Genomic DNA, 23,184 nt, shown 5'->3' with positions numbered 1-23,184 from the left:
ATTTTGGGGTTCCCCACCTAAGGACCAGCCCCAGCAGAGAGCAGCACACGTGCTCAGTGATTCAGTGCATGCTGCAAAGTTGCTGTTACCAAGAGCCCCATGCTGAGCTGGCAGGTCTCTCCTCAAGCACCAGCACTAGCAGACTCTCTCTGTCACCCAGCCCCTGATTTTCCACGTGGATATGGCGTGAACCGCAGAGAACCAGAGCCCTCGGCGTGCTCCTGCTTCTGGCTGAGAGGCCCAAGGAGGAGCTGTAGGCACTGTACCTAAAATGTGATTTACAGACTACAAAGAAAGCATTGTTTTCTTCTAACAGGCCCACGGAAGATGGGTGGGCTGGCAGAGGCTTTCCCAAGCATCGACGCCCCTAGGATTTCTGCTCCGGTCAGGTTCTAGGCTGGCACCCCCAAAACATCTCCACTGTTACAGCTGCCTGTTGTGGGTTTGCGTGGCAAGGTTTTGGTAGTGGGGGGCTATAGAGGTGGCTTCTGTGAGAAGCTGCGAGAAACCTCCCCCATGTCTGACAGAGCCAGTGCCAGCCGGCTCTAAGACGGACCCGCTGCTGCCCAAGGCCGAGCCCATCAGTGACGGTGGTAGCACCTCTAAGATAACATATTTAAGAAGGGGAAAAACCTGCTGGGGAACGGCAGTTGAGAGAGAGGAGTGAGACTGTGTGAGAGAAACAACTCCGCAGACACCAAGGTCAGTGAAGAAGAAGTGGGAGGAGGTGCTCCAGGTGCCGGAGCAGAGGTTCCCCTGCAGACTATGGGGGACCCACGCTGGAGCAGCCTGTTCCTGAAGGACTGCACCCCGTAGGAAGGATCCACGTTTGTGCAGAGCTGCAGCCCGTGAGAAGGACCTGCGCTGTAGCAGTTCATGAAGAACTGTCTCCCATGAGAGGAACCTTCATGCTGGAGCAGGGGCAGAGTGTGAGGAGTCCTCCCCCTGAGGAGGAAGGAGCGGCAGAGACAACGTGTGATGAACTGACCGCAACCCCACTCCCCGTCCCCCTGCGCTGCTCGGGGGGAGGAGGGAGAGAAATGGGAGTGAAGCTGAGCCCGGGAAGAAGGGAGGGGTGGGGGGAAGGTGTTTGAGGATCTGTTTTCATTTCTCACTATCCTACTCTGATTTGATTGGTGATAAACTGTTTTTCCTCCCCAAGTTCCATCTGTTTTGCCCGTGACGGTAACTGGTGAGTGATCTCTCCCTGTCCTTGTCTCGACCCTCGAGCCTTTCATCACATTTCCTCTCCCCTGTCCAGCTGAGGAGGGGAGTGACAGAGCAGTTTTGGTGGGCACCTGGCGTTTGTCTAGGCCACACCAAAACACTGCCCCAACCTGCTTTCACATCCCCCATCATTTGGGGGTTGAACACAGTGAATCCAGCAGGTTTGTTCCCAAGGCTGCAGAGCAGTGCTGGTGGCTGTGAAGCAGCTGCTTCGGCGGTGTGAGCCCAAGGCGAGGCTGCTCCTCAGTGACCGGCCACCAGCGGTGGCCGCTAGCAGCCCCCGTGGGGGGTGCCGAACCTCTGAAGCCCACACAGATTTTCCTCAGGAATACATCTAAGGCGAGCAAAAACGCGATCACAGCCAAACCACGCTCTGACGCTGCGGGAGACCTGCGGGGTGAGGCCGGCAGGGAGCAGGACCGGGCGCCGGGGCAGGCCTCGAACCCGCACCTCCGGCTCTCCAGCACCGCCCCCAACCCGCGGAGCACAGACACACCACGTGACACACTTCCCCTTCCCCTCCGCTTCCGTAAACATCGCGGCACTGAGTGACAGGGGGCGGCGGCCAATGGCGGCGCGCGGAGTGCCGGGGGGCGGTAGCCTCTCCTCAGCGGCCTCAGCGCGGGAACGGTAACGGTAAGAGTAGTGGCTGCTGCGCGAGCCGCTGAGGTGGGGGTGTCTGTGTGTGCCATGGCCGCGGGGTGGGCTCGGCGAGCTCTGGGGCCCGGGCTCGGGCTCGTCCCGCTGTGCGGAGCCGGGAGCGGGCCGCCACAGCCGGGCGCCTCTGCCGCGCCTCGGCCGCTCTCCCGGCGGGCCCTCCGCAGCTGCGGGCAGCGGGCGCCAGGCCGCTCCGCCGCACCGAGGCCTGCTGCCGCTCCCGGTCCCGGCCGGGCGGGGCACGCCGTTCCCCGGGAGCGGGAAGCTGACTGCCTCAGCTGTAGGCGCCCGGTGCGGGAGGGGCTGATGGGATCTGCAGCCGCGCTTCAGAGCTGATTTCTCCGGTTCGTTCGCGCTGGGTGTGGGCAGGGCCGCTCTGCTACAGTTTTTGAGTCGGGTGGGTCCTCTCCAGAAGTTACTGTGCGTGCTTAGTTTTGTTAGGGGCTGGTTCCTGCGTGTATCTTGAGACTGTGAAGTCATAAGGTTATGTAACAAAATATGCATGCCCTCGTACTTTCGGGTTTTTGGAATAGGATAATGTAATATACGCTTTTCTTACTGGTTTGTACTTTGGTGTGTTGTCACAGCCTTCCAATGGAGATAAAAACGGTTGTCAGAAGATACGAAACAAGAAATAAGACAGCAGGAACAGAACTGTCATCATCCAAATCCCGAGTTGATTGGAGGCGCACTAAAAGGGAGTTCATACTGATTGACAGCAATGATGAATCCTCAGGTACCTCTGAGGAGGAAGAGCCTACCGCATCAGAAGATGAAGTGGACGAAGTAGAGGAAACTGTTGTGAAGAGCACCCTTTCAGATTGGGAAGAGAAAAGCCACGCTGGGGAAGTAACAGAAGATGGTGAGGATGAGTGCATCGTGCCTGGGAAGCGTAAAAGATTGAACACCTCTGTCTTGTATGACAGTGATGAAAGTGAGGACAGTGATATACTTGTTAGGAAAGTTTTTGCTAAACGCCACTGTATAATGGATGAAGATGAGAGTTCTGAAGAACAGCAACCTGATAAAACCTGCCCTCCAGAAAATGTTTCTACTAATAGGAAACAGAAAGTGTTTGCAAAATTGAAAGAACTTGCAAGACAAAGAGCAACTCGGAGATCCTGCAGCAGTGAAAACTGTGAGGTCTGGATTTTGTCTTTGAAATTAAGTTGGGGAAAATATTGAATGTAGGGGAAGGCAAAGACTAATAGATGCAAACCAGTAGGATTTTATTTATTTTGCTTTAGTTTTTATTCATGTCAAATCACTAGCTCTGTCATATTTTTACACTTGTCACATTATCTAGGTAACAATATTGACTACTGAAAACCTTTATCTTGAGTTTAATTTTAATCACTGAGGATTTAAGAATTTCTTTTCATTTGCTCTTCCAGGCATGCTGATGACTAACCAACTTAGAACGCAGGTATCTTTCTTCTATATGTAGTCAGAAAGGAAAAACTTTTTTATCATTCCTTTTTTTCCATAAAGAAGAGACACATGAAGAGAACTATCACATTATTTTTATCAAGAAACAAAAAACCTGCTGACGTATCTTAAAGGTCTCATGTTAGCTTAATTCCTACAAATAGATTGAAGAGAGGTACATGGAGATGGCTGACTTAAAGATGAAAGTGATGGTCATCTAGTACAGAATGATGTATTTTTTGGAAACATGATATTTCTTGTTAATTGAACAAATGGTGTTGTTAGAAGGTAAAAAATATCATCCAGTATATGTAGTATTTCATCAGTGCAATTACTGAAAATTCTTGTGTTTTAAGTACTTTTTTCAAATTTAATTAGGATTCTGATGATGAAGCGGAAACAGAAGAAGAACCACGCTGTCACTTGCCCCTCACACCAACAGAAGGTAGTGAAACTGACAGTGATAGCATGAAAGATTTTATAGTAGAGGAAGAGGAAGATGATGATGACAACACAGAGCACCTAAGGAGTGAAAACCAGCCACAACGGAAGGAACTGACGACATCAAATAGCGAGTTGCTGGCACACTACATCCCAAACTGTAAGACCAAAATTAGTTACAATTCTGTATGTATAACTTACTTGTGCTGTAATAAATATTAATGGACCGTAAATACAAATACTGTGTAATAGGGTATGATAGTTTAAAATTAGATTCCTGAAAGGCTTCAATTTATTGTGGCACTCTGTACTCTGATTTCCACAGTAAACTTTTACAGTCTTCCTGTATCTTACTAAAGAGAGGGTATAATTTGGGGGGAAGAATGGGAAGACCTATTGCACAGATTTTGTTTAAGTTGGCCTGGTTTAGGATGAAGTAGGCTACCGATGATGCAGTCATTCCTGTGGAGACCTAAAAGCATCGTGCTTCGTCTTGTAATATATGCTAAGAGCAGCTCTGTTAATTCTGGCCAAATTCTGTTCTGGAGAGTGATGTAAAATTCTTGCCATGAGTTTGGGGTTTTCGAGGCTTGGGATTTTTTTTTTTTTTTTTAATGTATTTTTATTCTGTACTGGTGAGACTTGGGAGCACAGGTCTGTAGGGGTTCCTGAATTCATCGGTAGATTCCAGATGAACCGCACAGAGCAAGAAAACTTTTCAAGTTGATATTTTGTGAAAACTGGTATCTGTGTGGAGCAGAAAGATTTGAAACAGAACTGTATACTAATTCTCTTCTTACGCATGTTGTTGTTCAGAAGCAGGTATGTACTGACTGGACAGGCGGTGCTAGTGTAGATAATCACAAGCATTTGTGGTATTTCTTCCCCAGTAAAGACCTGAGCAGAATTGTGTGTATTTGAAAGAAAGTTAGAAAAAAGAAAAAACAAACAAACAAACAAAAAAACCTCCATAAGCCTGGCCTTCTCTGGTTTACATCATTTCCTACTACTCATAGAACAAATTATTCACTTCTTTTAGTGTTTATAGCTCTTAGTGTGAGCTCTTCTTGCTGAAGGGACATGTGACTTTAGGATGTTAAATTCATTAAGATCAGTGGGATGAGAAGCACTATTTAAAGGCAAGGTCTTAAGGGTGTGAATGTTGTACATAGAATTTATTTTTAAATCCATATTTAAATTACTTTAAAATTCTAAATTTACAATAATAGAAAAAAAAAAATCTTCTTGCAGGACTTCTAACATTGCTTACATCTTTCTTTTTTTCTTTTTTTTTTTTTTGGTAATTTCTGGTTATATTGTTTTCTTCCCAGTGTCTCGCTGTGATCATTATGTGCATTTCAAAAGAATAGTAAAGGCTTTCCTCATAAATGCAATTGATGACACTTTTCTGAGCTCATTATATGGTAAGTAAATTGCATTAAATAATATGATAGTGCGTTCAAAGTTATACAATGACATTTATTCTAGGAAGAGATGTGTTTCCTGATCAGAGTATAGGACTGTGAGTCCTGAGATCTGTTCTTAGTTTTGCTGCTCTGTGACTTTGGGGGGGGGGGGGGGGAGGGAAAATCTGTCTGAAAATTATAGAGTAAACTTGGAAAAAAGTGTAGACTTACTTCTTTTTAGCCTAGAAGGCATTCTGAGATGTTGGGAAGTGTTACTGTGTTACTGATCAGTAGTAACAGTTCCAGCACGAAAGCAGAATTAATTTCAAAGTAGGTATCTCAGTGAAAACATTGCAAGGTTCGCTGATTTGTCAAAATGTCATGTGCTCCGTAGCTTTTTCAGAGGAATTTGATAGATTATAAATAATTTAGTTATGGTGATGACATCATATCTGATTCCCCCCCCCCCCTTTTTTTTAAAGATTTGTGCTTTCAGATTAAACAAGTTTCAGCTGCAGTCAGTACTTCTTGTCTTGTTCTTGCTGAGGAGGTGCTTTTTAGCATTTGGCCTAGTGGGGTGAATGGCAACCTCATGTGTAGTCTCAGATGCAGTCGAAAGATGTGATTAGTGAGAGGACTGTCAGTGTCAGGTTGTGGAAGGAGTCAGCAAAGCGCCAAAGAGAGGAAGTTTTGGTGTCATCAGGAACTAAGAAGGAATGGAGAAACTGAAGTACATCACAGACTTCAGAATAAAGACTGTGTTCTTGGAGCTAAAAATGTCTTTCATCTCCCACTGCTAGTTCTTTCAGGTCTTTGTTTTGTGTTTTGTTTTACCAAGTGAAAACAAACTTACGAAAAGTAATAAGTAAACTTTTCCAGTTTCATGCTGTAATAGCTTCGTTCTATTTCAAATTGTATCTGCTCTACAAACCTAACAACTTCTTCATAGAGTCATAGAATAGTTTGCATTGGGAGGGACCTTTAAAGGCCATCTAGCCCAACCCCCCTGCAGTGAGTAAGGACATCTTCAACTAGATCAGGTTGCTCAGACCCCCATCCAACCTGGCCTTGAATGTTTCCAGGGATGGGGCATCTCCCACCTCTCTGGGCAACCTGTGCCTGTGTTTCAGCACCCTCATTGTAAAAAATTTCTTCCTTATATCCAGTCTACCCTCTTTTAGTTTAAAGCCATTACCCCTTGTCCTGTCACAACAAGCCCTGCTAAAAAGCCTGTCCCCATCTTTCCTACAGGCCCCTTCAGCTACTGTAAGGCTGCTATAAGGTCTCCCCACAGCCTTCTCTTCTCCAGGCTGAAAAACCCTAACTCTCTCAGCCTTTCCTCATAGGAGAGGTGCTCCAGCCCTCAGATCATCTTTGTGGCTTCCTCTGGACCTGCTCCAACAGCTCCATGTCCTTCTTGTGCTGGGGGCTTCAGAGCTGGACGCAGGACTCCAGGTGGGGTCTGATCAAAGCGGAGCAGAGGGGCAGAATCCCCTCGCTCAACCTGCTGGCCATGCTGCTGGCAATGCAGTCCAGGATGCGTTTGGCCTTCTGCGCTGGGAACACACATTGGTGTCCAGCTTCTCATCCACCAGTACCCCCAAGTCTTTCTCCTCAGAGCTGCTCTTCATCCCTTCATCCCCCAGCCTGTATTGATGCTGGGGCTTGTCCCAACCCATGTGCAGGACCTTGCAGGACCCTGTTACCAAGGTACTGGAAGTAGATCAGCTTTGCTGGTGAGCTGGCGGTTGTATTCTGTCTTTCTGAAGAAGATTGTATAGTATCAACATAGCCTAGCATTGCAAAGATATATTTTTATAACACAGAATGGATTTTTCTGAGTTCATGGAGGTGAATGTTAATTATTTTGAATGTAGAGCAGGTACTAGTATAGAGTTCAGACTTGCTTTTATTGTGGGGGATTTTTTTTATGGTCTAGCACAGCCTCTTCAAGCTTGTAGTACAGCTGACTTACTGAAAATGTGAGTGTGTAAAGTGTATATGGAAAAACAATTAATTGTCATTATAGTGACTATGATGAAAATTAACTGTTTTTTATACAGAAAGCTAGATAGCCAGTGGTCCTTCTCAGTTCTGTTTCTTTGATAAAGAATTCTATTTCATTGCTAAAAGACTAGGGAAGGTAGCTGAATTAATCTGTATGTCTGTACATGCTGAACTCAAGACAGTATAAGCTGGCCTGCACCTATGAAAGTCTGGTTTAATTCCTGGTGTCCAGCACATATTTGGGAGACAGCTGTGGAATACTGGTAGTTTTACTCATCCTCATACTTGTTTATTGCTTTTGCTTGAGTAAGTATGTGTAAGTACTTCTGCTGCCTAACTCAAGGCACCTGACTGTGCTGTTGAAGTGTAAAGGTCAGTTTCTACGTGTTCTTTTTATGTAATGAAGAGAGTTGTCAAAATGTCTGCGGTGAAGCAGCTCAGAGCAGTTTGTTTTCATGGACTGCAACCTCCACCGTTAGACATTATGAAAAGCTTACATAAACTGGACAAACATCCAGACACTTCCTGCCCCCACCTCCCTTTTTCCATTGTTTGAAATGGAATTGGGTGAATGGGTCTCCATTTGGGATGACAGCTTTTGGCTTTGACCTTGCTTGTAGAGTTTATTCATGTACTTCTTCTGATAAACTTTTAAAATACTTAAATACGATCAGTTTATCAAAGATGCATGGATCACTTTTATGGATAACAGTAGCAAATGTATTCAGTAATAATTTGTTAAAGTCATTCATAGTTCTTAGTATGCAGAAGCATAATATCCTTGAAAATTTTCTTTAAAGAAACTTGTACGACATAGGGTGGTCAGCAAATTAGTAATGACTCTCACTGAACAGATGGAACAAGACAAAAGAAGTATGCGCAAGATATGTTGCTCTCGCTTCATTATTTGGATGACCGCTTCATTCAGCCTCGTCTTGAGAACTTAATCTCTAGAAGTCGCTGGAAAGATCGCTACAAGGTATGTAGCTTCTACTTTAAATATTGAAGTGGGCTCCAAGTCATATTATTACTGACAGATTTTTTTAATACTGTAATTCTCAGCAAAGGTACAATAATCACTACAGTTATATATACTTTTTTAACAGAAACTCATTGTTCTTTACCTTAAGTAACTTTTTTTGATAATTCTGAATGTCGAAAATATTTTATGCGCTGATAACCAGATAAACATTCAGTTTATCTGTTCTCAGTTCATAGAATAACAGAACAGTTTGGGTTGGAAGGGACCTTTAAAGGTCATCTAGCCCACCCCCCCTGCAATGAGCAGGGACATCTTCAACCAGACCAGGTTGCTCAGAGCCCCGTCCAACCTGGCCTTGCATGTTTCGAGGGATGGGACATCTCCAGCCTCTCTGGGCAACCTGTGCCAGTGCCTCACCAACCTCATGTTAAAAAATTTCTTCCTTATATCTAGCCTAAATCTACCCTCTCTTAGTTTAGAACCGTTGCTTCTTGTCCTATCTCAACAGGCCCTGCTAAAATTAGTTTACCTGAATGCTTCTGCTGCTGACTTCAGCAGATGGCTTTCAGAGGATTTTTTTGCTACTTGCTAAATGTTATAACAAAATTTCTTCCTCCTTCCGCAAAAAGATAAACCAGTATGTTCATAATGAACCTTCTATTACTTAAAAAAAAAAATGTGAAGGTGATATACAGTAACCTAGTCATTATATACAAATTACTAGAGTAGTGTGACAAGTGTGGTGATCTAATAAGCACTGTAATAATGGAGTATGGCCAGTGGAGAGATACAATGTATTTATTTGAAGTAGACCAACTGATACAATTGCACCCTCACACCCTCCAAAAAACAGAGATGAGAGAAAAATGCAGGAGCCATTCTTAGGTCTGAAGCTGAAAGAAAGAAATAATGAACTAGACCGGAGCAAAATGTTGGAAAATGATTGAGAAGGTGCATGTTTGCAACTGAATGGTGAAAGACTTTAGGTTTGAATCTCTTTGGTTTCTCTGCCCCTAATTTTTTGCGAGTACAGAGTACTCAGCAGCCTATTTGAGGCATCTTTCAGTTGACAGAGATTCTTTAATGTTATTTGAAATCTGTTTTTCAGGAGCGTGTGGATTGTTACCCAGATGTTCGCATAATCCTGAAAAATCAAAAAGCCATGTCTTGTCAGGCCTGTGAATTGAATCGGTATTGTAAGTTTAATGTGCTGCTCTCTGGAAAGCTTTATAATAGTAGAACTTTGGAAGCAGATGACTTCATGTCAGATGACAAGCAGGTAATTTCAAACAAGCACCCTATATAATTATTTCTAAGCTTTGTCTAGCGTACACAAAATCATACAAAGAATAGAAATCCTATCAACAGATCTAATGTCTATAATGCTGGAGGCAAGAGTTAAGGTACTGTACTCCATGTGTAAACCCTATTAATTTTTTAAAGTATGAAGACCATTTTGCAGTCTGGAAGAGTATAGTCTTGGATTTAGCTAGGAATTTTGAAGGAAGTTCCTGTGAAACTTAAAAGGATGAATAGAGGCATTCCCCTCCACCCACCACCATCCTTTCTTGTATCTTGGGAAAGAAGTGGTGAAAAGTATCCTCAAATAAACCTATCTTCTATCACGAAAATAAATCTGATGTTTTTCTGTGACCTTTGTTTTTGCTTGCATCACAATGATCGGTGTGCTGTTTCCTCCCCACACTCGCCACTTAGTACCTGTACATGGACTTGCACTGCAGAAGCGCCAGTAAGAATACCCAGCCATGAGCTGGAATTCATGATAAAAAGTATAAAGGGCTCTAAGACATAGGATAGGGTTTATTGATAACTCTTGCCTTCAAGTCAAAAATGACATTTGCCTCAATTTTTCCTCTGCTTCAAATCTCTGCAGTCTGAGTCTCATCCAGGGCAAGAAGGAAGCTCTAGGTACATGGCATCCTCCGCACCCTGCTTGGCATGCTTGTCTGTCATAGTGCATGGGGACGCAGTCTGAAACTGTGTGGTAAAGACGATTCACATACTAACCAGAGTTCTAATACGGGCACTCCATCAGTTATTTCTAAAGTAGTTTTTTGTCAGAGAACATCTAATAGCAGATTGACAATCCTAAAGCGGATGCGTGTATCTTAAAGAAAGGAAAACCAGTGGTAAAGAAATTACATGACTGAGTGATGCTCTGTACATGCCTGGCATTCCTGGTGTTCACCAAGTCACTGAGAAATACTGTTGACTTTTTTTCTATCTTGAATAGATCCTATCTCCATATGCCAGGAGTCTGAGGCTGTAAATCCAGAATGATATTTGCCTCAGATCTACATGTACTTTAAATATCAGAATGCCTTTTCACTGAAATTGGATCACTTGAAAGCCTTTCACCTTTATGTGTGCCTATAATGCCCTTAAGATTTTCCCAGCAGGAATCTTGCATTGATTAGCTTACAGGAACATATCAAAGTAATTTTCTGTATAATGGACAATCGTCTCCATTGAATGACTGTGTTGTCTGCTTTGCTGCAAGTAAGGTTTGTTCTACATTGGGTCACTAGGTTTGCTAATTCTGTGCCTGCTATGCCTCCAGCATTTGAAGCATCCATGTGCACTCCAGCTGTTCTTGTTTGCTCTAGGTCAGAACGTTGAGTGAAATAGTGCCACTGCCATTCTAATAGTCCAAGTACAGCCTAGTCAGAATTTACTGCTTCATTCTTAGGATTTTTTCACATCTGCTATTTCCCATGTAGTTATTCACGCAGGGCAAAGTATCTTGACTTCTCAGTTCCTTTGACACTTGAAATTGCTGATCTCCTTTGGAGAAGACTTGTTCCTAAGTACTTCAGTACATTTTATTACGGCCTTTTTTTCATTACTGCATTAACAGAACTACTTGCCCAAACTAGAAAACATTTCTATTTAGGTAGTCTTGCGTCTTTTTCTCACTTGTCTCTACTAGGGCATTTTAGATTGAACTATATTTTTGGAATGAGACACATCTTTCATGTTGTTACATAACGTTGCACTAGGCAGTCTTTAGATGACTTGAGCAGTCAATTTTGTTGTATTTCACAGCTGAGACTTTTGAAGACCTTGACTCTTAAGAACCTGGTGTTCCTAATATTTAGGGATCTTCCCTTCAAATTTACAGCTACCAGTAATTGTTATGATTAGGTATGCGTATGACCTTCTTAAGTAATGTAACTCATGACCTCTTAGGATAAACTCAAATCACACAATTTGTCAAGAATAAAATATTGCTACAGTTGTGTGCCAAGCCGATACCAAAGTTCTGCCTTTCTTCCCTTTCAGGAGGCGTAGAAGGTATATTCCTTTGTGAGTGTAAAAGAATTTTTGAATGCAGCTGAAGTTCCTCACAGTATTTGCTGAAAAGAAAAAAATGTCAGGACAAGTTGTATTTACAATATATTTTGAAAAGGAGTATAGTAGGATTTATTATACAAAAATCAAGTGAAGCCCTCATCAGACTGGAAGTACACCTTACTGAAGCTCAAGCCTGTGTCGTTTGGATCTTTGCAAATATTCTGCCTTCAAGATCTGAGGGGTGTCAGTGTGGTTATCATTATGTCATTATATTGGGCTCTGTGTGTAATGCAGAATCTAGGAAAATCTGTGCCACGATTTTTCTTAAATAGGTTACAGACCCTTCTGAGCAGCAGTTGTTAGCACACTGTTTTGATAAGTCTGTGGGTGCATGATAGTGAAGAGAGCCAGGCTTTCCCAGCAAGGCTTTTCCCCTTGTTTATTGCAGGAAAACAGGAAGTCCTTGGCAATCCTACCAGCACTGATTCTGCAGTCCATCGTACAGTCATTGTTCTTCCTTACGTAGGGGTCTTTAAATTTAGATCTCTAATTTAAAAATGTTCAGTTTTTCATGGGAATTGTGTACCTCACCTAACCAGGAGTAATAAGTGAACTAGCACAAGAATTTAATCTTTACTCAACTTCCACCTTAACTGTGGAAATAACAGTAGCGATTCCCTCATTGCTGTCCAGATGTTGTCCCACATAAAGCATTGGCTATTTTTCACTTTGGAAAAAACTTGACATATCCTGCTGAATATTGAACTAAATTGCTAGTTGATTTTTGTCCTCTTCAGCTTAACAATAGAAAATGAGAGCTTTTTTTACCCTGCGTACCCCAGCATCTGGTGAGGAGCCTGCTATGTGCATGCTCAGTGTAGCTCAGGGGCTGTAGAGCAGACCCAGGAGAGAGACTTACGGAGCACTTTCCAGTAATTTTTGATAGTGCCTGTATAATGAAACATTTGTGTTCTTGTTGTGACCTGTAATTTAGGCTGTTAAAGGTACTGTTCTCAAGTAGTCTTTGAAGTTCTGCTGGCAATGCGTTGATCAACTTGTCCTGCCAATTGAGAAGAAAGAAAGGAAGGGGAAAAAAAAGAAAAAAAGGCACACAGAGCTACATAAAACTGGCACTTCAAGAACTTAATTGACTGAAAAGAGAAGGCAGTTCAGCACTGGCAGATCAGATTGAATGGAAACACATAGTTGGACTCTTTTCTAAAGTTTTATTTGAAAATACCCAAAAAAAGTGGATGTGGAGAGAACAAAACCAGACCTCCAACCTTCTTCTGTATGAAACTGTCCTTTTCTCTCATCTCTGAAGTGTTCGGCTTTGCCAGTAGAAAGAGAAGAGAAACAGCTGTTCAGTTTTGCTTAGGCTTGCAGTGATTGTTCTGCGTGTAGCTGCCAATTCTCATTCCTCCATGGTCAGGGAGGATCGAACAGTTTAGAGGTATAGGTGTCCCCCACATTTCTTTGCTTCTGTATCACCTGGATTATAGACTGTTTTCTACTCTCAGCCTTGGTGTTCCGCTTCTGTTTTTAATCATGCTCAGAGGACGTGAATTCAGTCACTACATGTTGTGCTGTTGTCAGGCTGTGCTCCTGCATTCCATACAAAGTGATTTAACACAACTTTGGCTGATATGGCCAGCTTGAATAGATAAGTTAAGCGTTAGGACAGAGTCACTGAGAACTGCAAGGGGAAAAAATTAGAATGAGTACAGTACTGAGATTCTTTCCAAAGCTGCATTCTGAAATAGCATTGTATTTTTAGACAATCTTTCTTGCTTTAAAAACATGACACATAATTACATTACATGATATTTAGCTATTTGCCTCTGGCATTTCTCCAATATAGAAATACTTTACACCTCGCGCATAAATGAACTATGAAACTCATTGCCACGAGATACTTTGGAGGCAAAAAATGTTAGTGGGTCCCCAATCAGATTAGGTGGGTTCTTGGGGAAGCTTCTTCCACACTATGGAACATGGTAGTAGGGATGATACAGACAGTCTTAAGTGTCAACTGCTAGAAGCAGAAGCTGCATGGTGATGTTATGGACATTCTGGTGTTAATCCTGCGTCTTATACTAACTTCCTAAATCTCTCCTGCGAGCTGTTATTGCAGGGGGAGAACTGGGCCATCAGTTTGATGCAACATGGTATCTCCTATCTTACATCACATAATGTTCCAGGTGCTGCCCCTCATTGCTTGGGATACTTGAAAAATTATTAAATGCTTTGTGAAACACTGCAGCTCAGTTATTGATTGCTTCAGTATTTGATATGGTACTTCTCGAAATTTGAATTAATCAAGGTTGTGCACTAATTAATAGGTCTTGCACTTCCGAAGCACCTGTAGCACCATACACATGCCTTAGCTTTTCTGTTTTGAGGAGAGTAGGAAATGGAGCTGCACATAGGTACGTGTACGTGATCAGTAGAGAACTGCAATATAGAAATTGAAATTTTTTAATCTCAAGATGGTTAAAATTTCAGTTAATAACCATCTACTGTAGGTCAGTTCAAAAGTTCTTTTAAGTGAGTGTGTCTCTGTTGACATCAGTGATGTTACACCTGCTTATATCCACTGAGCAGCTGGTTTATATATTTAAGAAACTAAGTTTATTCATATATTTAAGAAAATATATAAATAATGCATAGAGATATAAATTTAGTTTATATAGTCTTTATAAATATAAATATGCTTTTCTGTTACTATCATTGTCAGTAGATACTGCTAGTGCTAGGTTGTACAAGTAGGTCAGATGTTTTGGGGAACTGCTCACAGATGCAAACATTTGGTCATGTATTCAGCAAAGCTTCCTGAAAATGTGGGTTGAAAGCATTGATTAAAAATTAACCTTCTCATAAAAGAATATGCATATTATTACCAATGGCAGCAATAAAGGGTATCGCTGTTGTGGCTCAGAAGAAATCGCTTTGCAATATATAACATGGTTGGTTTTTTGAGGTATGTGTGTGTAATCTGAAATAGCAATACAATTGCAGCTTGCATTACTGATGCCAAGAGCTTTGACCTTCAGCCACTTACCTGCTTGTTACTCACAAAGGTGTGACAAGACATCAGGCCAAAACAATGCTGCCCTTGAAGGATAAGTGGATGGGGTTTTTTCAGTAAAACTAAATCAGTTTCTCCTGTATGTATTAGGAACTGCATTTGTTTACACATGTATTAGTTATGTTGCTTTTGAGTGTAGAAGACCTGACCTCCGGAAACCAGACAGATGTAGATTTCTTATCTGATAGGCTTTGTCTCCATGGGTTGGAGCAGTAATCGGTACACCTGTGGGTCATGTACAGGGGATAGATTCCTCCTCTGATTTGCCATCGTATGTACTTGAACTACTTCCCTTGTAGAAATGGAATAAGACTTACTCTTGTGAAATGCAGGATGTCCTTAAATGCAGGTGAACCTTGACTCTTTCTCCCTCCCCACACCTCCAATTTCACATACTCTTAGTGTAAGGTGTAGGCTTGCCAAGGATTCTTGTAACCATTATATTACTGAGTATTTTCAGGTAAACACCTTCACCACTTGACATCTTTGTATAAAATCTGAGTGCAAGATACGTGCAAATACTTGCCTGTATTTAATGTTAGTGCCGATAGATTGTAATGAATTTACTCTAATCCATGCTTTGATTATGTATTTACATGCGTATTTACCATTTGTTTATCTATAAATACTGCTGTAAAGAAGACTCTTAAATAAGACAGTTCTGTCTTTTCTGCATGGAAATGGTAGAAGTAAAACTGGTAATAACTGGGAGAAGCAGAGGCTTTGATTTCTACAGCATTATGGCCTAGCTATAGCTCCCAGACAGTTGCAGATTAAGATTTGCATTGTATAAAAACTCAGTTTTCGGATTTTGTTTTTATGAAATTTAATGTCTCATTAAATACGTGTTTCTAGGCATATGTCTATTTGTATTTGTATGTATTTCTTGAAGAAATATTGAATATTATTTAGTCTACAAAATGCTAGAACTGGTATTTCAGGTCCCTGGGAAGTACTGCATATTAAGCAGAAGTAATCAAGTAATTTCTCTTCCTCTGCTTTCACAATATGATGGTTGTCTAAAACTCTTGTGATTTTGTAACAAAGTTCCACCAGGAGACAGGAACGATACTACCAATTATAAACATGGTTGTGTTTGCAAGAAAACAGTACTGATAAGCTGCCATTGCATAGACTTGCTGGCTGCCTGCTTGCTCAGAAATTGTTCTGCTGTGGCTGTGAAAACTACATGGTTTTGCGCTAATTTTATGCATGTAGTGTCATTCTGTTTATTTTATTATTCAAAGAATCTTCCTAGACTGACTGATAGAATCTTACTAGACTGACTAAGCCATTCTTTATATTGTCAAGGTCATCCCAATTCTATCAGAGAGTGATGTGTTCACTTTGGCCTAGGTTTTGAAGGTTGGCATGGTGTGTGCAGATCGTACAAGAGTTTATCATAATTTGAAGCACTTCAAATACAAGTTGTATGTGGATTGCAGCTCTGTTACCGACTTGGATGGGGTTCAGGATGAACCCGTCAAAGACACAGTCGAACGGCTCTTCACCCAGTTAGAAGGCAGTGGGTGGATTCAGAAGGTACGACTGAGTTATCCGATGTATTCTTTTCCAAGTAGATAAAAGTAAGCTGAGATAAAATGTCGAATTTAATTGATCAGTTCTGAATTACTGGGCTCCACTCACGTAACTCAGCTTAACCATTCATCCACTTCTGCTGACCCAGTCTCTCAAACAGTGGTGTGCTGCCGCATTCACGTGGAGTTTGTGCCAGCTTTTGACATGAAGCTTTCTGACAGCTGCATGATCTCAGGGCTGTGGCGGGCAGGCTCCTGTTTCGTTTGAAAGCAGCAACACAGCAAACTCAAACTGTAACTTCGACAGATTGGAAACACGTCCGTGAGGCACAGCAAGAATATTTTACTCTTCTGTTTACGCTGAAGTACTTTGAATTATTCAGAAACACTTTATAAGCTATTTGAAGACAACCTGTAGTATAATTGCATTTAGCAGGCTTTCAGATGTCATTGCTTCTGAGTTGTTATTTGCATGCTTCTTAATGTATTGAAGAAAAAGCAGTCTTTATCTAATTCAGTTATTAAACATTGATAAAATAATACAGGTTTTATTTTATTTGCAGAGGTATGGTGATCTTGAAGACTACATGAATGATGCAGACAGTTTCCAAGAAGAGAAAATGGATTGAGTGGTCATACAGCTCTTTGAAAACATCTTGTAAAAATTTGAATTGTCTGCTCTATTTTCATGCACTTTATCTCTGCTTGGTCTTCAGGATTCTTTTTAGGCTGTGTTATACTTAAATCCATATGCCTTTAAACTACTGTTTGAGAATGTGCTGTTTCTTTTTTTCTCATGTGTGTCAATAATAACCCAAAGTTTTACCAAATCAGTCCTTCCAGTCTCACTGCATAGGTCACTTTAAGTTTCCTTCTGTTCTTAAAAATAACATCCCAATATCTGTTTACTTGTGTAATAAAACTTCCACCTATTTATATTGACCTGCATCGTAGGGAAGGTAGGAGACACTGAGGCCTTTTGAAGTGGATATATTTGGAAAGGTAAGGCTATGTTATACAGGAATGTATGACTTGCATTGTACCTTCCTTGTTGCTCGTTATCTGCAAGTCCAACCGTTTAGAATGATAGAATAAATGGGACCCAAATGCAAAGATCTGTTTCCCTTCTGAGGAATCGGTATAGACTGTTGCAAGACAACAGAGGAAGTAGTCTGCAATCCTGACTCCATTTGCAGCACAGCAGCCATTCCTCTCTTTACAGAGTAGGTGATGAGTCACATTATAGGTGTCATACGGACGGAGTCTGGCTTAGCCATCTAAATGAACACTTAGGCCCACAGTGCTGTCTCTGATAAACAGCTGGGGCAATTTACTGAGACTTTCAACATCAAATTATGTTGCACAAACATAATGGCAACAACTTGCATTAACTGAAAAATTAAGTGAATGGATTAATGTGGTCATACAAGATACACAGGAATTCTTCCAGGTAACTTAACAGAAAGTGGGAGTTACTCAGAATCATGATGCATGGCTTACCTGAATTGCATGAAGCCCAAATCAGAGGTCTTTGAGGCCAAGGGAACAGATTTTAGAGGAGTTAGGAAGGGTTAAATACTGTATTGTCCATTCGGAAAAACTGGGCATGAGCTGGCAATGTGCACTTGCAGCCCAGAAGGCCAAACGCATCCTGGGCTGCATCCAAAGCAGGGTGGCCAGCAGGTCGAGAGAGGGGATTCTGTCCCTCTGCTCCGCTCTGGTCAGACCCCACCTGGAGTCCTGCATCCAGCTCTGGAGCCCTCAGCACAGGAAAAACATGGAGCTGTTGGAGCAAGTCCAGAAGAGGCCACAGAAATGATCCGAGGGCTAGAGCACCTCTGCTGTGAGGAAAGGCTGGGAGAGCTGGGGCTGTTCAGCCTGGAGAAGAGAAGGCTCCAGGGAGACCTTATTGCGGCCTTTCTGTACTTAAATGGGGCTTATAAGGAAGATGGAGAGAGACTTTTTTACCAAGGCCTGTAGTGACAGGATAAGGGGCAATGGTTTTAAACGGAAAGAGGGGGTAGGTGTAGATGGACGTGAGGAAGAAATTCTTTACTCTGAGGGTAGTGAGGCCCTGGCACAGGTTGCCCAGAGAAGTTGTGGCTGCCCCCTCCCTGGAAGTGTTCCAGGCCAGGCTGGACGGGACTTTGAGCAACCTGGTCTAGTGGAAGGTGTATCTTTAAAGGTCCCTTGCAACCCAAACCATTCTACGATTTTGTCCCTATACTTTGTTCTGAATATAAAATCAAGTAGGTGTGGTCTAAGATAAGATGCAAGGCATAGGGTTTTGAATCCTGTTGGGAACTGTTCCCACATGCTGCTGTATGCACATGCTCTTCTGTTAGTCTGTTGTAGCTGAGCAACTTAGTGAAAGGGAAGATCTTGTTAACACCCTAGATTCTTTTAACAAATTGCTCTCTCAGAAACAAAATTAAGGAAACCTAATTTCTGATTAAGAAGTTCCCGCATTCATTATGCTACTCTACTGGTAACAGATACGCTGACTGGCTTAGACAGCTGCTGCCAGGTGTATTGCTTAATGGTGAACATCTGTTGCTTTTTTCCATAGGAACTGGACCTTAGATTTGTCATTTAGTACCCTTTTCCAGCATTCATTGTAAGAAATGAACTGCTTTTATATTTTAAGGGCTTGAAATTCAGCAATGTTTTATATGCTATTAGAGTGAGCTAATATCATCAGTTTTCCATTGTACTACATACAGATAGAAGATGTACAAACCAAGATGAAAAATCCCAGCAAACAGATGGAGACTTACTCTCAAGTAAACTTATGTTGAGGATATTATTTCCATACCTTAACTGTGAGTTAAATATGTAAATATTCTGAGATTTAAGGTATCTTCTGCCTATCTCCCTGGTTACCAAAGCTGAAGGAAATCTTCTCTATTCTTTTTCCTTCTTCATCCCTGTTCTTCTGGGAATATTGGTGAGAACACATTCTACTTCAAAGTACTCGGGAATCCGTCTCAAATATGTCCATTTGAGGAAAAGTAATGCCCCTTGATGCCCCACTTCTTTCTGTTAACAAAATCTCTCTACATTTTTATTGGCTTCTATAGAATAATAAAATAACATTTATGTTTGGTGTAACTTTATTCTTACAAAGGAAAACCATTCTGAAATAAATAAGGTTCGTACCACATAATGGAGTGTGCTCTCTCAGAGCCTTCCTGACTGGTCTTGATTTCTGCTGCCCTCTGAATTTTCTGAAAACTCTTAAGCCTGTAAATTTTTATTTTAAAATTTTGCTATCAAAATGAATATTTTGCTATCGAAATGAAAAATCTCATTTTGCCACATTTAAACAATTTGCTACCATGTCAAAAAAAAAAAGTTTGGGAAGCTTTGGCTTGCTGGTTACTGATAGTATTTCAAGAATACAAACATTTTGACTGAAGTGTTCCAGTGATTAGTTTTACTCATTTTTTTATATCTACCACATCCCAGATCATGTATCTCACCTCCTATTTGTTCACCTAAAAAGTGTGAGCTATCCACTTCTTCCTTGTTCTTGCAGGCATTTTTTTCCAGATCTTACATTTTTCTGTCTCTAGCAGGGATATGAAAGTATCCTGTTAGAGTTTCTTGGAAGAAGGTGCCTCCATAGCTTTACTCACCTTGTCTGTGGCATCACCAGTTAGACTAAGAACATGCCTAGAACTGGTATCACTGATTTCTGTTTCAGTAGGAAGCTGATACTTGGTCTGGCTTGGCAGGAGCTGACATAATGTTTGCGTGTGTGTAGTCTCTCTTAAACTTTGATATTCCCCTTACCAAGATTGGAGGAAGTGATAATATTTTGTGGCTGTTTTTTTACCTGAAGAGTTTCTGCAAGACAGAGATTGTGAAGTATCATTACATTATGCTTACATTTGTCATCACCACAGGAAATGAAAAGATTGTTTAGAAGAGCTGTATATATAAAAATTTAGATTAAATTTTCCAGGACAGGCTGTAAAAGCTAGTACTTGTACAGTCTGAAGTAAAAAGAGGGCTCTTACCCCCTGAGACTATCTATATATAGAAATACTCAGTAAGAATATTTCTAGCAGCAAAATTTTGTGCAAATATCTAAAGATGGGAGAAGTCAGAAATGTGACTGGTCTTTCATACTTCCTTTCCCACATTACAGAGTTTGAGTGGAGTTAGGGGTTGAGAGACTATAGTGTTTGTTCTGGTAGGACATTTTTAGTTGTCTTTAGTGTTAATTTTTGAAGCAATAGCTCTAATTAAGATAAAGTACCTGTCTTAATGGAACAATGCAGAGAGCTCAGTCTGTGATTAGACTTGGCGCGGATGATTAATGATCATACCTGGAAATTACTTTAGTTCCTGTAATGTTTGGATGATCTGCTCTAGTTTAAAGTTCACGCAGGTATTTACGCACAGGATCTGGCTTACTAACATGATGTGCTTCTGGGAGAGAAGGCCCTTTTCTATGTTCTATGTCCAGTCCTTGCCATGAAGTATGAAGTGATTTTTCTCCCCATGTCCCTCAGTTTTTGGAAAGAAAGTCATCTGTGGATCAAATGGGGTAGTAGACTTTGCTAATAGTAGATAGCTGTCACTGTCATTTTTTTGACAGTGGAGGCTTCTGCTGTTTCCAAAAAGCAGCTATTTCTAGCAGTTCAGCAGGCAATTACAGGCAATTCCCATGCTCAGCTCCTCTAGTTTACTTTTATTTGGATAAACAAAGACTTGTAGTTTTATCCTTCTTTAAGTCTGTCTGGATAAACAGAGTGGGTGTGTTAGATAAACACATGTAAATACAATACCACTCCAAGAGAAATATCCAGCACACACAAAATACACTTTATAAAGTTGACTTTCTGATTCTGCTTTGAGAAATATGAAATACCAATTTCTAATCTGAATTTAGAGGTGAGACGAAAGAATGTAAGAAAGTGTGATCTACCAGCCAAGGAATAAAATGAGAAATACGTGAAATGGTGTTGAAAGAAACAGATAATGAACACTCCCCCCGCCCCCCCAGTGGCTCCACTTCCCTGAACAGTGTATGTGAATTTTGGTATTTTTCTAGGTGATAAGCGATGGCATGGGGTTGTTTTGGTTTGGTTTTGGTTTCCCTGTTGATTATTAAATAAGATGTAGACACAGTTTCTTTAGATTGCTCTGGGGGTTATATTCTTACTTAAAAAAACTGGTGTGTGTTTAAGATGGCTTATTTTACAGTTTAAACAGAGCAGTAACTGCATGCACCTTGTGCCCAAAATTTAAGGACAAGAAAACTGACTCAGGTGCAGACTCTGCTCCGAAGTTAAACAATTTACCAGGCGAGTGGCAGGGTACGCGAGCCTGCCGAGCTGGAGTACCCCAGACAATGCACACATGTGTAACTGTAGTCGTTCAAAATGGCCAAGAACTCTCGCTGAAAAGCAAAAAATGGAAAAGGCTGAAAATTCAAAGCTCCAGCCTGCAAAATCCTCCGCAGGACTGATACTAAGCATGTGCCATTTCGGTGGAGTTAGTAGAGCTTTGAGGTAACTTGATACGTGATTTCTAAACACAGATGAACAAGGTATGCGCCTAGATTTAAGCATGCACTCAGGTTTTTAAGTGACATGGGTTCAGCACAGTCTTTTTGTTCCATTTTTGGAAAGTTATTAGCACAATGGGACGTCTATGGGGAGAATTCCTGACTGTGAACCCAGCACAAGTAAGCGCTTTGCTGATCTGGACGGGGCTGCCAACTTTGGGAACTCGGAGCTTCGACAGCTGTAGTGAATTCACACAGAAAGAAACGCTCAAACATGAGATTACAGTATCGTGTACAAAGGTCACAAACTAATGGAGACAGAAGGAAAGCAAAAATTAAATTACTCAGGACCTGTGAATGTTTTGTCGCGTGCGTTCATTAGCTGCCTACGGCACGAATCGCGGGTGATGTTACGATGAGGTTAAGAACTGTTTGCTTTTGAGAAAACTGACAACTAGACCTGCCCGCGGTACCCAGGGGCTGGCGGCTGTCGCCAGGGTCTCCCGGACAAAGCTCGGGAAGCCGAGGGATGGGTTTGGGTTATTTCCCGCTCGGGAACACCAGGGGCAGCATTCGCCGCGTATTGAGAGGCCGGGACGCGCCGCGCAGCCCCGCAGCCAGCGGCCTCTCGCCCTGGAAGGGACAAATTCAACCGCAGAACACAGGAGATGCTGCTTGGCAAAAAGTGAATCTGCAGCACCTGAAGTGACAATTCAGAAATCTTGGTTTTGAAAGATCATTCTCTGAGTTCCACAAAGTCTTGTAAGAGAGAGAGAGGATTCCTGCAGCTACCCTCATGTCTTCCGGAGCAGCACCACCGATTTCACGCTCCCCCAGCGACGCTGAACAACCCAGCCAGGGCTTCGTTTAACACACCCTGAGTTGCCCTCCGTGGGGTTCGTGTGGTACCATGGCACAGGCACTCTGTGACTGACCCTCTTAAACCCAGCAGTGACATCTGAGCTATAAACAACGAATAAATGCCCTAGCGAGGCCTGAAGCAAAGGTAGCATTGTCTACTATTTTACAAACATTAAAATTCCATTGTTTTCCCAATTGTGCCAGGCCATTGTTCTCAACAGACGCAACTACCGTGAAACATCAAATAATAACCCACTCTTCCTCAGTTGTTCAAGGTTAGACAAAAAAAATCCCTTTTTCCTGTGAGCAATAATGCCTTCCCCTGAAGGCAGCACATCCACAAACCCGGCCTCCCCAGACCCGGTCCCTCAGCGAAGAAGCGAAGGCTTTGCGGGGGCGAACACGGGGCTGGATGTGCTGGCGGCTCCGGCCGCTGCCAGGCCCGGGAAACCCGCGCGGATGTTTGTGGCAGCGTGAAGGAGATGGGGATCAGGAAAGCAGGGGCTGTCGCATTTCCCGTGTGCCCAATGCTGTGTATTTTTTTTTTTAAGTATTCTGGAGGCATTTCCAGGAATGGGGCATTTCATGATCGGCATTCAAGGCATTTGCATGTATGACGCTGAAGGGAATAAAACCACCTGAGAGGGTTATCGTTACTCCCTCCTCATCGTCAGCTTAATGTATATCGTGATGGAATTTGTGTCTTTTTCCGACCG

General features: G+C 42.1%; 1 protein-coding gene and 1 long non-coding RNA gene across 5 annotated transcripts in view; one reads left to right on the top strand and one right to left on the bottom strand.

Annotated features, from left to right (window-relative positions):
• LOC142361966 (uncharacterized) overlaps positions 1-23,184 on the bottom strand; it is a 170,742-nt gene that overhangs the window by 146,171 nt on the left and 1,387 nt on the right. The gene's annotated exons all lie outside the window — the stretch shown is intronic.
• On the top strand, positions 1,769-21,968 carry CCDC82 (coiled-coil domain containing 82). Of its 4 annotated transcripts, none has more exons than XM_075417745.1 (8): positions 1,769-1,863; positions 2,472-3,027; positions 3,691-3,913; positions 5,085-5,177; positions 8,021-8,145; positions 9,257-9,427; positions 15,908-16,093; positions 16,653-21,968. In XM_075417745.1, the coding sequence occupies exons 2-8, from the start codon at positions 2,479-2,481 to the stop codon at positions 16,716-16,718; spliced, it is 1,413 nt and encodes a 470-aa protein (XP_075273860.1). In that variant the 5' UTR covers positions 1,769-1,863; positions 2,472-2,478; the 3' UTR covers positions 16,719-21,968. The 4 variants fall into 4 exon arrangements, with proteins under 4 accessions (XP_075273860.1, XP_075273879.1, XP_075273870.1 ...); XM_075417764.1 differs by lacking the exon at positions 16,653-21,968 and adding an exon at positions 10,043-10,077 and having other exon boundaries at positions 15,908-15,993; XM_075417755.1 differs by lacking the exon at positions 16,653-21,968 and adding an exon at positions 10,043-10,077 and having other exon boundaries at positions 15,863-15,946.

This window comes from Opisthocomus hoazin, chromosome 1 (genome assembly GCF_030867145.1).
Source record: "Opisthocomus hoazin isolate bOpiHoa1 chromosome 1, bOpiHoa1.hap1, whole genome shotgun sequence".
NCBI classification, from domain to species: Eukaryota; Metazoa; Chordata; class Aves; order Opisthocomiformes; family Opisthocomidae; genus Opisthocomus; species Opisthocomus hoazin.
Note: the sequence above shows the minus strand (reverse complement) of the source record. Positions and strands in the feature narration are given on the sequence as shown.

Bases quoted from the DNA above. Each gene is read 5' to 3' on its own strand.
- CCDC82 (XM_075417745.1), top strand. From the start codon at position 2,479: ATGGAGATAAAAACGGTTGTCAGAAGATACGAAACAAGAAATAAGACA. The intron at 3,028-3,690 runs GTCTGGATTTTG...AAATTTAATTAG, and splicing joins GCAGCAGTGAAAACTGTGAG to GATTCTGATGATGAAGCGGA. The intron at 8,146-9,256 runs GTATGTAGCTTC...TCTGTTTTTCAG, and splicing joins GCTGGAAAGATCGCTACAAG to GAGCGTGTGGATTGTTACCC.